General features: G+C 35.5%; 1 protein-coding gene across 4 annotated transcripts in view; it reads left to right on the top strand.

Annotated features, from left to right (window-relative positions):
- Positions 1 to 19,052, top strand: part of LOC120631349 — a 31,654-nt gene extending 12,602 nt beyond the window's left edge. For 2 of the 4 annotated variants that reach the window (XM_039900864.1, XM_039900863.1), the window contains 7 exons: positions 665 to 894; positions 1,533 to 1,674; positions 3,004 to 3,178; positions 4,459 to 4,647; positions 5,131 to 5,410; positions 11,483 to 11,592; positions 14,929 to 19,052. In XM_039900864.1, the coding sequence (XP_039756798.1) occupies positions 665 to 894; positions 1,533 to 1,674; positions 3,004 to 3,178; positions 4,459 to 4,647; positions 5,131 to 5,410; positions 11,483 to 11,592; positions 14,929 to 15,221 (1,419 nt within the window). In that variant the 3' untranslated portion in view covers positions 15,222 to 19,052. Of the gene's footprint in view, positions 1 to 664; positions 895 to 1,532; positions 1,675 to 3,003; positions 3,179 to 4,458; positions 4,648 to 5,130; positions 5,411 to 8,090; positions 8,152 to 11,482; positions 11,593 to 14,928 lie in introns of those variants that run through there. The other 2 variants (XM_039900865.1, XM_039900866.1) reach the window with 2 other exon arrangements.
- The last annotated feature ends 4 nt before the right edge of the window (positions 19,053 to 19,056 follow it).

The raw sequence follows: 19,056 nt of genomic DNA, 5'->3' as shown, positions 1-19,056 counted from the left end.
CTTTCCAATACAACATTTCCAATCTTCTCATTTTCTAGGGTCAGTTTTACTGCTATTCCCCTACTTTTGATTTGCCGTCCCTTTCTCCTCTTTTCTTTTTCCTTTGTTCCATTTATAATCACTCTGATTTTCTCTGAGCGTACAATGTACCGAAAATTACAAAATAAAATAACTGCAAACTGTTGCAATTTTAAATCGAATCCGAGCAGGCGACACCCCAACTGGCAGCTCCTTTCAAAGGGTGTGAAAAGTACTGGAATACGACGCAATAGTTATTATCGAAGCAATAGTTGTACGTTTCAAAAGTGCTTATAAATAAGGCTTACTTGAAATAAATGAATTTTGTATTTATTTATTTTAATGTGTTATACCACATTTATTTGTGAGGACCTAAGTTCCCCATTTATTTATTTATTTAAATCCTTAGTATACTTACAGCTAGCCAAAACGTATACTAAGTCAGTTACAGATGTACATTACAAAAATATTAGTTAACTTGTCTGTATATAATTTAGGAAATTAGTTAAACTTATGTGTCAATTTGTTGGTGCTGAGCAATCAAATTATTAAGAAACGAGAGTGAGAATAGTGGTATAAATTCCGAAATGTGGTTTGGATCCTTTCCGTTGAACTACGTCGATTATTGTGAACGCGACTGTCGCAGGAGATGGCGGCCGCGGCAATCGCGTCGGCCAGCGATTGGAACGCGCGCCTGAACGCTTCGCGGCGGCCTGCGTGCGCCGACCTGCAGTCGCTGACCGTGCAACGCCGCCGGCCGCCGCCGGCCGCGCCGCCACAGGTGCGCGTGCAGCCGCCGGCCGGCTTCTACCCGCACGCGCTGCTACCCGGCCAGTACCAGCACTGCTACCGGCTCTACACGCCCGAGGAACTGCGGTGCGTCCAATATTTCCATTTATTTATTTATCAGTGGGCCTCACCGGCCCTGCGTTCTGAGTTCTAGACCGTTGGTTCGATTCCCACAACTGGAAAATGTTTGTGTGATGAACGTGATTGTTTTTCAGTGGCTGGGTGTTCATCTGTATTTTTTTACGAACATAATACACATAAATACTTATATTTATGTGTATTATGTTCGTAAAAAAATATTCAACAGCTATCTTAGTACCCGTAACACAAGCCACGCTTACTTTAGGGGCTAGATTAACACTAATAACATTTAATATGAAAGGGCACCTTAAAGAATTTTGTTGTAAAATAACTTTATCAGTGAGAATGTTGCGTGGGGTAGGGATCTGGTATGTCATCTATGTACAAGTTGTAATCAAAAACTTGCTATGTTGTGTACTGACTACTGGTAGGGTTGTGATTGCAACTTAATTTTGTTTTTTTTTAAATTAATATCATTTATCTTTTACCTTGTCACATAAACTCTGTGTTGTTTGAGATGAGGTGAGTGACCTAGTTGTCGTTAATTGTTTTACTCTTAAGTTGACCAATAAAAAAAAAACAAAGATGGCGATGTGTGTATTGTCGTAGTATAGTTATTTATTTATTTATATTTATTGGTCCAGGTACTTCCCCCTGAACACAGCGCTAGCTGCACCCCCCGCGCCGCCTTCTCCCGCGGAGTACAGTTCGGAGTCAGAGCAAGAGTGGGGCTCGCGATTCTCCTCCACTGACGACTCCGACACTGAGACCCATAGGAATGCTAAAGTAAGTGACAGTAAAGACATAAAGAAGCAGGATTGATGAGGGGAATTTTCGCCCATCGGCTGCTTGATGTGATATTAATTTTTTCATCACACATGCTCGTAACTTGGATCTTACTACATCGGTATAAAGCTCATAATCCAAGAAATTAGACATGCGTGTTTTGTTTAACATTACCGAAATTGTGTTTTATTTATGATATCCCGATTCAGTTAAAGTTTTGTACCTCACTGCAAGTAATATGTATGAAGATGAACCATTCTTAATTTAACCGTGTAATACAGATTCGTTTTTTTTTTTAAACCAACAGAGTTTTTATAGGGTATTTTTTTATAGTACGCATTTTTTTTTGTGAAAATGTTTTTTGGATTTTATTAAATATGATAAACTAATATTTCATTCGATCAAATTATTCACAATTCATAGCGAGTTATGTACGAAAATATTCACTTTATTTTAATTTACTGTATGCAGCGACTGTATGAGCAACGATGCTGGCTGTATGTCGGATTAACTGGGCGCGCGAAAAAATACCGTCGTGCCATTTTCCCTAATTAACATTTTGTTAATATCTTCGCTTCGTGGTTTATTAATAATAATAATTTAATATATCCAGCTTTTGGATTAATAATGGAGCGCTTGTTTAGGAAATAATAACCCCCTAAAAAACACTTTTTTTGAGCAATTATTGCTTTGAATTACTCTAATATTTATCATGTAATTTAAAACTTGTGATAGGCGTAAAGTTATATATTAAGCCTCCTCCTTTTTCATCGCTCTAATGTTATAACGGCAAAAATTAATATGCATGTGTATTTTTGTTTCTCCTTCACGCCACTGTACCACCGATTTGTTCGCGTTTACATTTGTGAACAACTGAATAATCAAGTATCATCGTCGTCATTATCAGACTCACGACATCACACTGCTGAGAAAGCGCACACTTATTAAGCGTATTTGGAAGCAGCCAGCTTCGCTCTTACCTCCCGCAAGATAGAAAATTATTGTAAATGTTGATGTTGGAAAAGAGCAACTAATGAGTTTCTTGCCGGCTCTTCTCAGTAGAATCCGCTTTCCGAACCGGTGCTATTAGAGAGTGCCGGTAGAGTCACTGCAAACAGACATACTTGACGTTTCAAAATTGCTTCGTTCTATAATAATTATTAATTAAAAAAAACATCATAATTATCGAATTCAGTTCATGCAAATAAAAGTGCTAAAGTTTTGTAAATATCTGATTCTGCGCCATCCATCGGAAAAAAAGATTTATCGTAAGACACGCCATTTTTCCGGTTTTTGTATAAATTGATTAAATTAGTAATTTGTGTACAGCGGAAAAAGATAACAAAAACGAAGCGCAGCAGTCACACTGAAGCGTCAAACTCTGCAATCAGCCTCAAGGAAGAGGAGGTGGTGGACACTTGCCGCGTGTGCAAGCTTCGGCTGGAGGCCAACCGCAAGTACACGCACGAGCGCTTCCTCGTCTGCGCCAACTGCAACGCCAAGCGTGAGTAACGCCCGTACTGTACCCCAGTGGAATATGTGTTTACTGTGTAAAATAGCTGCATAGTTGAAACTGGCCGCGTGTGCTAGCTCTCGATGCACAACTGACGTACAAGCACGAGCGCTTCCTCGTCTACGCCGACTGCAACGCCAAGCTTGGGTAATGCCCGTACTGTACCCCAGTGGAATCCTACGTATTTACTGTGTTAAATAATCGTCGATATAGTTAAATACTTGCCGTGTGTACAAGCTGATGGATTTCAACTGCAAGTACAAGCACGAGCGCTTCCTCGTCTGCGCCAACTGCAACGCCAAGTGTGAGTAACACCGGTACTGAACCCCAGTAAAGTAAGTGTTAACTGTGTAAAATAGCTGCACGTGTAATAGTTGAGATTTTCCGCGTGTGCTAGCTTATGATGCACAACTGCAACCCCTAGCGTGAGTAACGCCCGTACCTAGTGGAATACCTACGTACTGTGTTAAGTAATCGTCGTAATAGTTAAATACTTGCCCTGTGCACAAGCTGATGGATTCCAACTGCAAGTATACGCACGACCGTTTTCACGTCTGCACCAACTGCAATGCTAAGGCGTTAGTACAGCCTTTACTGTAACCCAGTGGAATAATCCTTGTTAAACAGTTTGCATTTGCCGCGTGTGTGCGTTTGGCTAAAGTACAACCAAAAGTGATATTGTGTCAGTAACTCACACATAATATCATCATCTTTATGATATCAACCCATTACAGGCCCGCTACAGGGCACGAGGCACGTGGTAGTCCACCACGCTGTTTCAGTTCGGATTGGTGGACTCCACACACCTTTGAAAACATTTTTTGGAACTCTCAGCATGCTGGTTTACTCAGAATGTTTTCCTTCACTGTTAAATCATCTGATATTTTAATCATTTAAAACACAACTTATAAGTGCGTGCTGGGATCCCCCGAAAGAGAATTCGAGCGATATTCCAGCCCCCCAAACATTTTGGCTACTCGCTTCAAAATTTCAATATTGTGTCAAGTAGTTTCAGTTTTTAATACTTGGTCTTAATAAAGTGTAAAGTATAACTCGTAACGACACGGAGTTTACACACAAAAGCCGCCGTCATATCCCGGAGACTTAGTGTCGAAGTTATCAAACTACCGTCATTCAGTCGCCGTACAACTCGTAGTACGACTCTTATAAGAATGCACACCAGCATTCTTATAAGAGTCGTACTACGAGTTGTACGGGATGCTTCATAAAAAGTAAACATAGTATGATAATGATTTTTTTTACGCTTTCAGTGCACCCGTCATGCGTAGAACTAGGTCCGGATACGATCCGGAAGTGCCGGGAGTACGCGTGGCAGTGTGCAGAGTGTAAGACGTGCTGCGGTTGTTCCCTGCCTGCCGATGCGGAGAAGATGTTGTTCTGCGACCTGTGCGATCGCGGCTTCCATATCTATTGTGTGGGGCTGCAATCCGTGCCTAATGGTAAGCGGGTCCGATATATGTCTACATGAGATGGGATATTCTTCTTTGATAACGTGTTATAAATGTTAAAAGTGTTATAAATCGATGAACGCCGGCTGCATGCACGGAGTAGCTTGACTCATTGTCACGTTCCGCCTGAGCCGAGCGTGAGAGAGGCACGATAGGCCTAAGCATTTCCAACTCACTAGCGGAGTTTTACTTCTTAGGGAATTTATTCATTTGAAGCCTAGGTACGTTATTTTTTGTTTGGATTAGTAAGGTTGCCTAAATTCCCAATGTCCTTCTAAGTATAGCAATAAGCACCCATTTATTTCCTACTAAACTATTTACAAAAAGCCTTACATTATCTTCCGTTAACCGATTTTACAGAAACCAATGTTAACTATCTGTTTGTGAGTTTCAGCAGATGAACATTGGTAAAAAACAAATATGCATTTATAATATAAGTAGGATAGATTTTAATATTCAAGCAATCTCTTCCAGGGCGGTGGCACTGTGTTGAATGTGCAATCTGTAAATCGTGCGGTGCGCGGGAGCCGAGCGGGGCGGGCGGCAGTGTAGCAGGTCCCTCCGGTACTCCGGGGGTAGCCGGCACGTCGGGGGGTGCTGGAACTCCGGGAGTTATCTCTACCCCGGGGGGTGCTGGTACCCCGGGCGGTATGGGCAGTGTGAGCACGGACGGCGCAGAGTGGCATCACCAGACTCGGCGCGGTCCGGGCGGGCACAAGGTCTACTCGCACTCGCTTTGCACGCCGTGCGCAAGGTAAAACAATTCCGTTTAACTTGTTGTAACACTGTCGGTTTTAGTTGAATCATTGTACAATATACGGTATTGGATAGAAGCAGGCGTTACTTTGCGATATTCCATGATAAACAATGAACACTAAGCTTCATCATATCAACCCATTAGCGGCCCACTATGGGGACCTTCTCATTGTGGGTCGGGACCAGTGACCCCTTATATATTAAGTTGTTAAGGCCGTAGTCCACCACGCTTACCCAGGTCGGATTGGTGGACTCCACACTGTTTCTTTGAGGACATTAAGGAGAACTCTCAGACTTGCAGGTTTCCTCAAAGACATCAACATTGAGTTTAATTTGCTATAATCTTTCACTTTTTGTGGATGCTAGCAAACTAGGTGCTGCCCGAGCTTAATTACGGTAGTTTACAAGTCCCGTAGGAACTGTTTGTTTTTCTGGGATAAAAAGGAACCTGATGTTACTGTTCGTCCTCTCAAAAAAAAGGTTGATTCGTTGCTAAGTTAAGGAAGGATAAACACTTTTGCTTGTATATATTAGTTAGTTTTAAGCCTCTTTTTCATTGTACTTTGTGCGAATAAATGGTGTTGTGAATGCACTATGATTTACATAAGTGAAGCGTGATCAATTTATTTAGTTCACGTGTTGATGAAACTGACGGAATTTTTATTGACTGTTTCTATGGCTTATTGATGAGATTTTTATTTGTTGGGAAAACACGACACGATCCTTCGATCTCAGTATATTACAATTTATAAAAACGCATTATCATTTCGCGTTTACAGGTGTTTATATGAAAGTTTAGGCTGTCTTATAGCTTTCTTAACATTAGGCTTACTCTGGATATATTCGGCAGTTGCTAAAGAGACAGGTCTCTAGCGACCGCTTAGCGACTGCAGTAGCATAACACAATATAATATTATAAAAAAATATATACAAGGTGGAATAGTATGACGGGGACGCGTAAAATTAAAAAGGTTGGTTGTTTATGACGTTTTCCATGATTATATTTTGATAGCAATATAAATAAATAAAGTTAATATTCTCCTGATTTCATATAATAATTGACAATATTTGGGGTGGCGTTAGGGTCGGATAAACCAAGTGCCTTAAAAGAGGGCAACGCATTGGTGGTGCTGCAGATGTTTATGGGTGGCGGTGATCACTGAACATTAAGTGATCCGCTTGGTATTTTGTGCGCTAGAAACTAGAAAAATACAAAAAAAAAACAACAAAAGAAGCTTCCATGATTAACTAAATTTCCCCAAACACCTGTGTAACTCAATGATTCAACTTTAACTCTTGTGTGTGATTCGTTGTACTATTGATTTAAATATATTGCCGAATTCCGTACAATATCTTAGTATGTTTATATATGCTATGTTGGTTTTAAGTATATGTACCAAGTTTAGTCTTTCATAAAATATAGACTTATGTTAGATCTAATATACCTTATCTAATATTATTGGCCAAAAATGTTACACAACTATGGTGTTTTATGGAGTTCGTAATTTTGTTGAATTAGATAGAGTGGCTTTAAGTGCTATTAATAAAAAGATACGTCAGAAATACTCATAATTATATCGATAGTTGGTTAATATGTTTTTAGTAATGAGAGTTTTCACGCACGCGGGGATTTACCCTACCGCAACGCATTTTACATAATTATTACACAAATCTAAATTATTCAAAAAAAACTGGATTATACTATTGATACAAAAAATTTTATTAAAAATGATTAAACATATACTATAAGTAGCAATATTTTATTGATTTAATTAAATGATGTATTCAATAAATTTTTAACTGAAGCGGATAACTAAGTAAAAGTCGATTTATGTATGCATTTAAATTTGTGTTTTTTGATTAATAGTAGAAATATTAATAGTTCAAATATTAGTATTAAAAAATACTTCTTTGACTTTCAAAGCTTTTTATATACTAACATGATTGTGCACTTTTCAATTATTGTATAATGGATAAAAAATAATTATAAATGCATTTTTTTGGAATGTAATGCTTTGCGACGCGGTAGGCTCCTATGTGCGCAAGCCTTTAAGCCAAAGGACTGGTAGATATATATCTTATAACCTATAAAAGATATATTTCATTTTAGTTTTATTCATTCTACTTCAAGCCACTCAATATGTTTATGATCAATATAGAATTACATGAAATATAATGAATAAATTAAGAACAATATTTATAAGATTTATTTAACCAGCCAAAGATTTGATCCCCATTAATTACCTTTTAGATCCATTCTCACTTTAAATAGTAAGATTTTGTTTATTTGTTGCGATTTTGAAATATTATAGGTCCAGTCTTAGCAGGTCCAACTTAGCTGAATACTCTTAAACTTCTTGTGTCCTAGTCAGTCTTATAATTAAATTAAGATAATTAAAGATTAATAATTGACTCAGTGAAATCTGAAAATATATTTTGTATTTTCTATAATTATAGGTAGGACCTGGACGTATGTGTATATTTCGGAAGATTTATCTTTTATGATGGAATATACTAATGACTGATACAGCTGATTGAGACAACAATTCTTTGGTTCTGGTTCTACTAATTATTTTATAAACTGATATCAGAGTATTAAAATTAACTAAAATATCTTTCATAATATCTAAAAATTGAAACGATATGTTACTTAAAATGACTCGGTATTGTTTTTCAAGTAAAAACAAGAGGGGCACCGGCAAAACGTGAAGCCGATATAACGAGGGACGCAGCATAAAAGTACAATTATTTTTATCCAAAGATTTATGTGTATTTTAACTGGTCTTGGTAGACGATTGTGTTTTCACGTCATCTCATGCGTGTTAAATGACTAACAAGCTCTCCCATCCCTGAGCCTTGAGTGTCGGCTTTTAAACCCGTCCAATTGTTCAAGAATACCAATGCGTTCCTAATCGTTTTCCATGTCACTTTCTTCATAGAGCCCAAACTACTGTTTAGCGTGCCAAGAATGAGATTTTCTACCTCCGTTTACTTATTCGATCGCATGAAAGTTAACTACGATTTATATGGTATCGAAAGAGTGCAATCTAGTTACAGTACGGTTTTCCAGTATTGTAACTAGATGGCACTCTTTCGATACCATATAAATCATAGTTAACTTTTACGCGATCGAATAAGTAAACGTAAAATCTCATACTTGGCACTCTCAGATTTAAAATTCCCACTGAGGATATACATATTTACCATCTAACCCTTCGCCACAATTACATAAGGATTTCTTTCTGATATTGAATATCAATATATTAGAATAGTAGTTTATGTGTATTTAGGAACGTTATAAGGGAAAACGATTTGGAACACTTGAGTCTTAAAGGGACGCTTAACGGGTAAAGTAAACAAACATGTCAAAAGTTGGCGTAAATCTGTCGAAGTATGGAGTCAGAGTAACTTAATTTTTTCAAGTTACAAACGTTAGATCAACGTAAACGTTAATTTATTGTTTTATACGAACGACGTCATGATTTGTCAGTTATATATAAATGACAGATTATGAACTCAACTCCGACGATAATTTTAAATTACTAGGAGTCTCTTGTATAAACTATATTTGTCATTTGATATTGATAGCCGGCCTCTTACAAATTATCAAATTGAAGTATATCCGGTTACACATTTGTTAACTACAAATCTTACACAAGTCAAACCTGAAGTGTAACTTTAATACATGCAGGTAGTTTACTTGAGATCTTACTTACGCTTAGTGTTGATATCATCCATACAAATCGGCAGAACAAACTCCAACTCAGCTGAGTTTGTTTTCTTTTAAATTTTACACGCAAGGCCCTGTCTTCACTGTCGACATCCGCTTTGTCTCTGGTATTATTGTAGCATTTTGACCCCGCATAATATAAGACCCCCATGCGTTCTTACTCAGCACAAAATCCGACTGCCAAATTCTATTTAATACTTACTATGCTTAATTCATTTAGAACAACTTTTTTGCCAAAAATGGAGTATAAGGTTTTATGTATGTATGTAAGTTTCTTTAGTCCCCCACAACTCTTAAATACCTGTACCGAATTGGATGTATATGGGCTATCGTTAGATTCTTTACAACATCCATCTAGTGGAAGGCTCGGCCGCGTCGTTACCATCTTATTAACAGATTATGCCGCGTAAAACTGATTGGGGGTGCCATACCCGAAACAGTTTATGATCTCAAGACTGCATCATCACTTACTAACAAGTGAGATTGCAGTTAAGGACTAACTTGTAGTGGAATATAAAAAAAATCCTCTCATAGCCATGTCATTTGCTATACATTTTTTGAAAAAATTCAATATGGCGTATGTTAGGCGCCATTTTCAAATGTGAAACAAGAAATTAGTGAATCTGATCACGATTTTTATCATGCTTTAAATTTGTGTAAGACACAATCAACGTCCCTATATAAACTAAGAGCATAAAACGCAGATGAAACAGATAAAAATTAAGTAATAGTTATTATTTAGTAGAATTTGGTATTAACTGTAAGTTGCATGTCACACATCTCTTCATACGTAAGATATTTTTATGATTACTTAAGTTACGGAGGTTGTTTGTTGTTATATTTTTATTATATTATCCTTTAGTAAATATGTGTTTAATACTTGAAGGTGCTTCATTTTTAAGTATTATATGCACGCAAACAATCTTTGTAGGTCAGTAAAGCAGGTACGAATGGACATTTTGGACAATTTACACGAAATTTTCTTTTACTTATGACAAAACTTGTAAGTATAGAATTGTTATTGGATAAAAGTCCTTTTTGACACGATTATACACCTATCTTAGTTTCTACCTAAGTTTTTACCACATAGCTTATATTGGTAAATTACTGATTACAGTGTAAGTGATTTAATGAAAAAAATACTTAATTGCTATGATTTTAAAATTAACAGATATATGCCTATTATAAAAATACATTTATTATTTTTCGGGCTTAAGCAAATTGAATGATTGGTTAAAAACTTTGTATCACCTATTTAAATGACAATATTTACATAGGTGACCTTCGATATATCAACATATTTCCAATTAGTCAACCCAAATCTAATTTGAAATCTGTCAATACAATCTTGATTAAAATAGCAGTAGTACTTACTTAATACAGTTTACCTTTATATTTTAATGCCAAAAGGGACTTTTTTTTTTTAAATAAAAACTTGTAGTCTATTTCTGTTACAATACCAAAATATATTTCAGCATAATTAATTAACTTCATGCTTTTATGTGTATCGTTATTAATCAAACCTATTTTACTGTCCGATTTTCATTTAATGTTTACTGGTTATTTATTTCTCGATTATATTTTTTATTTAATTGATGCAACATGCTACTTATTGCTGTTCTCTTTTTGGTAGTTTCAACTATAATATTTGTATTATTAGCTGTTAAATGTTGCCTCAGTTAATGTTTTCATCGTGTGGCTATGGATGTCAACATCATCACTTCAGCCATGGCAATACAAACTAACACCATTTCATACTTGTCGACTAACACGGGCGTTATTCTAAACTTCATTTTAAGCGTTCACTAACTACGAACACTTTGTTACTTGTTTTCTGGCTCTTTACACGAATGTTACTTTTAAAATACTCGCCTTTCTTTTGTCTTAATGTTTTTTCAGTACTTTTTGGTTTAACATTTTGTGTACAAAATCTATTTAAGGATTTCTATAATAAAAATACACAAATTAAATATACTTAATTTATATGTTGTATGTATTATGTTTATATATTATGTCTTATCATTAAAAGGTGTTTACAATGTTTAATCTTATATGTGACATCTTGAGCATATATTTACGCTTTTTTTTTTCTACTTTAATTTATTGAGGTAATTGGGTCTTTTAGAATATTATACAATTACAATATTTATGTAAGTATATTAAATATATAAACAATTTTTTTTTCTTTTTTTTTATAAAAATTTAACTGAGCCAACGGAGAAGTAACAAAGTATAGAGAGGTGAGACCGTGCCCGGCGAGGTCTCGATTGATACTAATGGCGTGTTTCTGTGTTCCGGTGCTTGTGCGCGTACGGTCCGTATGTGTGTGTGCGTACATAGGGCGTATCGCATCGGTCGCTACTGCCCGCTGTGTGACCGCTCCTTCATCGGGCCCAAGGGGACCATGCAGCTCGTCATTTGTAAGCTCTGCGATAGGCAACTGCATCAAGGTACGTCATCGCCGTAGACGCAACCGCCTGACCCCGCGCGACCTTGCCCCCCAACGCACCTCCCACAATCCTTAAATCGCAAGGCTAGGCGTAATCCTCCAGATTAAAAATGTATTGCGTTCCTAAATAACATTTAAGTTGATCGCGCATTAAAGCACGCACCGCATGTCACACGTTATTTATGTAGGGTAAGCATACTTATTACAGTCAACCCACCAATTATTGACATGTACTCAAAATTAAAATATACTCAAACAATAACATTTGTAGTTGAACAATAATAATAAGATTAGGAATGTTAATGAGCTTTACATCAACCCTAACACTTATTACCTTCCTTTCTATTTCAATATCTGCAGGGCCAATGGTCCTTTTAATGGCAAAACGGTAAACAATCAATGTTATTCATGTCTAAATAACTTATTTACTTGTTATAATAACTTTATTTTATTAGGATTGGAATACTCGGTATGCCTCTATATTTAGCTTTCTTATAAAACCAATGGTTTTACCAGTAAAGACATTGCTTTCTTCTGTAATATTTTTAAAAGATATTTTGGCAACCCTTAGTGTCAATCATTGGGTGTTTACCCTACTACAAATAAGAATGTGCACTAATGAGGACATTAGCATTTCGCCGCGGGCGTTTACTATAATGTGCGATTAGCATTAAACTATCAATAAGTAACCTTTATATTATGTATTCATATTACGCCTAGACCGTGTGTTTATACAGCTTGGTTTCTATCATCTAGCGAAAGGACACTCTTTTTTGGGATTTGAATGGGTTCTTTGAAAAAAAAAAAAACTGTGTCCTCGAGCTGGACGCTTCACGCTTTACAGTTTTATGCATCCATACGCATGCTTCACATTAAATCGCAGTTCAGACTACTCTAGCAGTCTAATTTTCTTACCTGTCTTACTTTGTAAACAATCTCTTGGGTACGAAATAATAAAAACACTTACATAAAGAAAATATCTTTTCATTTTCTTTGTTTTTATTTATTTTGTTGCATTTTTTATTTAAAAGTTATTTGTAACTTAACATACTCTACACAAAAAAATAATAAAAAGATTATTTACATTATAAGACAAGTTAGGAAAAATGGAGTGCATATATTCTATGTACAAATGTGAATACTATATGAAAAAATAAAAGCGTGGTCTGGAATGCGTTCGATGTACGATTTTTATCAGTGTCTTCAATGGTCACATTTCTGAGCTTCATCCATTATTATCGCTTTTTTTTAACTCTCGGTGTGCCACATTATTATCGGTACTCATTTATCTAGTCTGAATATATGAGGGTACACTATGAAATGACACAATAGGAAGCTTGAGTCATGTGATAGATGTTTAGAAGGAAATAGGCCAAAGCATGATGTGTAAAACACAGCAAAATATGTAATCTTCCGCCTCGTTTAGACAATAGCTATCGATTGCATCTCAGTCAGGGATCTGATTCTCTATGGTATTGTAATCTTACCGTTGCACTAAATGCATTTTTTGACGTAAATTTGAACGCTCCTTCATACTAATTTGATTTGTTCTTACAAGTCGTATATTTTAAACAATTATACCGATACCTCATATCGTTAAATATGTTTTCAATATATGAAAAAAAAAAAAAAAAAAATTATACAAACAAATTGATTAAAACGATTTTGTATACAGTGCGAGTGGCAAAACGGTGCATTCCGAAAATTCCGAAAATTTCCGAAAGTTTCAGTTAGATCAAAACAACAAGTGTTAACAAAATAAATCAAGGTTACAATGTTTATGGTGGTAAATACAGATTTCTCAAAATAAAAAAAAGTTCGGCCATGGCCAATTATGTGTAAATAAACTTCTTTAACCCCATTGCAATTAAGAACCGTTAAACTGCACCCTGTTTTCTTTTGAAATATTATCAAAGCATATTTTCGACTAAAATGTATTATAATATTGTTTGTATTAGATGAAATAGGATCTATGGAAGGATTGTAATAGTTTACGTCACAGACTGTTGACAAAAGTGTGTTAAGTGATAACCTAATAGAAAATCAGGACCTGGATGATAATATAAATTGATTGTACTTAAAATCTTGCCATCTTTTGCCATATGAAACATGGATGCCATGCCAAGGATGGCAGATTTTATCAAATTAGTTTTGGGTATAGCCAAATTAGCATTTATGAAGGCCCAAGGACCTTCAATGGTGGTTTAATATACATAGAAATGCTGATGTGTGTGCAGTGCATTATGATATTATAATATGACCTATGGTGAATGTTTGCTTAATCGGCTCGTATAATAAAGATAGGTTAATTAACGCGCTTCATTGCTAGAAGCTACAAAACAACAAAATATTTAAACATGCAAAATGACGAAGGCTCCACTCCAGGTGTAAGCAAAACTTTTAAGCTAAAGTCAAACTACATAAAGACTTTACTAAAAAAAAAAATTTTTTTTTTTTAGTAATCGTTTAAATGCACTATTGGGGCATTACATTACGAGAGAAGAGAGAGAAGAAGAGATATATTTGTTAAGAGAATATTTAAATATCAATTATTATTTAATTTTGGTTGCTAAATAATTAAAATCGTTAGTGAGATTAGTCAAATATTTATACAAGTGCGGTAATCTGTGATAAATACCATACATAGCAGTGAGGTGAAGAAGTCTCAGTTTTCTTTCAATAGGTACACAAAACAAATATTAAATACTTTGGTATTTTGATTGTGATTTTAATTAATGGTGACGATAGCAAATTTTTATTGATTGATATATATATCTAATATATAAGTAAAAATTAAATTTGTGTTTGTTGTAGAAGTTCTTGGAGTTCAGTGGTATAGTCTCTGATTTTAATATTTTTTAATATTTTGTGGTTCGTTCAGTTTTGGTAATATACTTACTAGCAAACATCTGGTCATGTCTATTTGCGTTATAAACTATTTAGTTTATCTATACACGGCTATTTAGCCGTATATAGATTTACAAATGAATGCGGTTATAACGTCGGAATAGTTAGTCAGTGTGTCAAGCTCTGAGATTTGAGAGGTGCCCTAAGTTGAAGTGTGACAAAAAACTGCATAACTCTTACTTCATACCACGTTTATTTGTACGACACTTGGGGTCTGTTTCGCACTTTCAGAAAAGAGTTAAAAAGCCTAACGTAAGTTTTGTCACCTGACATAAAAAAGATGGTAAAACAGGCCTTTAGTATATTGCCTAAACCGGGTAGACAATTAGATTTAAAAAAAGCAATCGATATTATACGAGCTTCGATTCAGCATTGAAACGGATGTATGGTGAACTGTCTGTAACGTGTGTGGCTGTCTGTTGGTGCGCAGAGTGCGTTAAGGCGACGGTGTCGAGCCTCAACGTGCTGGACTACACGTGCGGCGAGTGCCGGCGCGGCGGCATCACGTCGCGCGCCGCCGCCGTACGCCTCGCGCCGCGCACCATCGCCACGCTGTTCATGGCAAAGCGCCGCTTCAACAAGTACGCGCATCGCCAGTACCTGCAGAGCCGCCAGCAGGAGCGCGCCGCGCTCTCCGCAGAGACGAGCCGCCACGACGAGTCCGACTCCGAGCTCGCCGACGCCGACGACGCCAGCGATCCCCTCGACGTCGGCGACCCCTAAACACGCCCGCCCACCCCCGCGCATACTTATCGGTGTATAGATTTCGAACTGCTGTGTAATATATCTAGCTGTTATTAGTTCATAATGTATAACTCTTATTCGCTTCGGTAATACGGTCGTGAGGTATAAACTGTTGCATAAATCTGATTAATATAACGATTAACTAGTAGGCTATGTATAGGTAAGCTGTCGGATAGTGAGGAGATAGATGTTCGGTTGTGTTGTCGCAGCCGCACGGCGGCCGTGCGACGCGACCGTCGGCGCCGGCCGCGATCGACGCGTCTCTTCTGGACCCTCGAGGGCGTTTCGTTTCGCATATTATAATTTAACGTCATGAAGTGGTTAGATAGCTGTAGTGAGCGGTTCACTAACGACAAACTGTACAGTAATTTAATACTAACTTCACTATATGGGTAGCTGGGCAATCATACTATTTTTAATATTAATTTTTTTTAAAGTTAGCGAGACAAATCATGTATGCATCCCCGTGTTATTTATATCGAAAGGAGTAGAGGGTACGAGAGATCGAGTAGTGTTGTGTTGTTTTCTGTGATGAACGTTGATTTCATCGAAGCTGACATTGTGTTTATACGTGGTTCATATGGAAGAAAGTGTTTTAACTAGAATGTTTTCTCTGCGAATAATTTCCCAAAACTTAAAAATAAACTGTATATTATATAAATCTGCCTTTTAATGCATTTGCAATGCAAAATCTTCGTACGAAATGAGATGCTCGATTGGACAGACATTTCTGAAATGATTTATTTGAAAAGAAGACAGTGCGCATTTTCTTTTTGAATTTAGGTTAATTTTAGAGTATTGTTAATTTTGCTTCATAAGGTATTTATTTTAGTTATACTTTTATATGGATACAACTGTATACAACTTATACGCGTTATTCACATAATTATGTATTACTCTATATTATATTCTAGAAGATGCGAAAGTATAAATTAAAAATATTTCAGTTGATTGACTGTGATGACCGATATGTATTTACGGATGAATAAATTGACATTAAAAAGAATTTATCCAAACCCCAAAAATAAATATCGATTAATTTACTTTTTAAAGCTATGTTAATAGATTGTTAGGTTTTTTTTAGTTTAATTGAACGAGTGAAATCCAGCAGCTCTCCTTCCGACTCATGATTTATATTATTTTAACTCATTCAAGACAAAATGCTAGATCTTGACGTGCTATTTCTTAAGTATATTGTGACTTAAAGCTACCCTGACGTATTGACAGAAGACACGTGAATTATTGTGCGTCGAGTACGTTACGATTCTCACGTTATAGTGGAGTGATGAAAGTTCTTTTTTACTCTTTCATAATGAATTTTGTTAAAAGTTTTTTTGGTGGTATTGCCAACTAGATCTAGCATTATGTCTTAGTTTCAAAGTACAAAACATAGGCTACCTTTGTCTGCTAATTTATTTACAATCGCCCCGGAAATTGTATAAGCCCAATGAATGTTTATAATCAGAATAAATTATATATCGAAGAGTATATTATTTAGTTTTCATTATATAGATTGATTGTTTATTCTATCAAGGATGATATAGTATTACTTAAATAGATGATTTTAAACGCTTCGATTTCTCGGGCGATGCTCAAAATCTATCGATAATTCTTATTTTTCCATTTTTATTTAGTATTCAATGAAACAGTGCAATGAGTGCGCCAGGTTTGATGATGATGAATCGTTGCGCCATTTGGTGAACTAAGTGACGTAAATAATCTTTTGAAAATTCTTCTGTCTACATACCACTGAATTTTTGCGAGAGTTTCAGATTTTGATATTCATGAATTAAAGTTAAATTACAACTACAAGTACGGTTTTGGGTCACAAACTACGGTTTCAGCAAGCTGATTCTACTGAGAATAATCTGGCAAGAAACTCGTATGAGTTAAAACTAAAATAATTATTTATAATATAAATATAAATTCATATGAGTAAACTAACTAAAATGAACGCTTTTATTTCTTCCAATTAAAAATGTAACAATTCATTTAGGTTGTCAAAAAATGTTTTTTTCTTCCTTGTATTAAATTTGCACTAATATTATTATATGTACTATTAAAATAAACCCTAAGGGCGTAGAGATATTATTAGACATTATTTCTACTCCGATTCGTTTCATTGTAGATAAATCATAGTAACGAAATCAGAATTGTTGTACCCCACGATTAAACTAACGTTAAGTTAAATTAAGCTACTTGTTTCACTCCACATTTTTGCCTCCATATAATGTAATTTCTTTAAAATCAGTAGACATTATTATACATTTTTTTTTGTTTTTAAAACGGCGAGATCCATTTGTTTCCTGGACTAAAAAGTATGAATGTGAAAATAATGAATTTATAAATTTGAAAGGCGATATTTGAAATGCATTCTAAAGATTCCCCTGTGCTTTTCCGGTCAAAAAGTAGCTTATGTTCATCTCAAAGATGCAATCAATATATTTGCCGAATATCATCATAATTACCAATTCAGTATTTGGAGCCGAACATAAGGTAACAAATAAACCAATAGACACTTGTACTTATAATATAAGTTAAGGTATGACTTAATAGTCGTGTACGGAGTTCAGGCCCCCAAGTCTGCTAGTACAATTCTTTCTCAGTAGTCGTATGACAAAAAGTATTAGTAGTTTATTCTCCGCTCGATTACCGTTGTTTTGATGAATTATTAAGGAAAAAGCACGCGAATCGTTTTGCAAACCAACTTATTTTACTATTGGTTGTACATAATATTTTAATAATATATAACAAACGTTTTTTCATTACTGCTACGATGTCATTCGTCGACCACTCATAAATAAATGCAATAGCAGACTTCGATATTAATGTCTAAAGTATAGTATTAACTGTCAAAAGTTATACGATGGGTCATGATGTTTGATGTGAACTCAAAACTAAGATCTTAGAATGGATAAAGCTAAAATTCTCGCAGGTTTAGATAGGTCCTCCTTTCTTTTTAAAATTTAAAATATTAGGTGCTTTCCATTTAATTTCCATGGCATCGCCTCCCAAAAGTAAGTCCTACGCCCTTCATGAGACCTTATTTTATTGAAATTTAATAATGTTCTGGAGTTATGGTTCCTCATAAAACTTATCTCGGCAAATCGACCCAAATTTGATCATCAAAGAAGTCATTGATTTTAAATGCAGGTATGTCACAATATTTAGACATTTCGATATTTATATTTCTTTTAGACAGATGGATTATTAAATGAATATTGCAGTAAATTAAGTACTATCCCCTCATTCAAACTTTGTAAGGATAATAGTACTTTAATATGTACAGATAGATACTTGATTGAATATTTTATTTTTATCGCCATAAGGCTACCGGCTTGCATTGTTTCAGGTGTATGCGTCTTCTGTACTTACGGCCCCAACTGCGCGCTATCGCCTTTTAACCACTGCTGAGTGCAATTGTCCCAATATGTTGTGTATTATATATATCGTGTATTAGCGGTATAATCAGTAACTTCAACTAATACTGATTAAGTGTAATGTATCGAAGTTTAGTTTATAATTATGCTTTCTTTATAATTAATCATAATTTACTTAGTGACAATTTTTAAGATATGTCAGCAGATAATTTCATCAAATCATGTAACTTTTTTATGATATTATACACAACTGGTATCGGTGTGTTTTACACACCCTAAATTCGCATTGCTTTACTGACACAGGTGAATAAGACTTACTTGTAAGTTAAATAATTATAACTTTTATGTCTACTTAATGCAAGTGTAAACGTTCTAGAAATCTCGCACTGTTCGGTCAATTTTGTAAAAAAATAAAGTAAATTTAATTTGACCAC

The sequence above is a fragment of the Pararge aegeria genome, chromosome 18 (genome assembly GCF_905163445.1).
Source record: "Pararge aegeria chromosome 18, ilParAegt1.1, whole genome shotgun sequence".
NCBI lineage: Eukaryota > Metazoa > Arthropoda > Insecta > Lepidoptera > Nymphalidae > Pararge > Pararge aegeria.
This window is presented reverse-complemented; position numbering and strand designations above follow the sequence as displayed.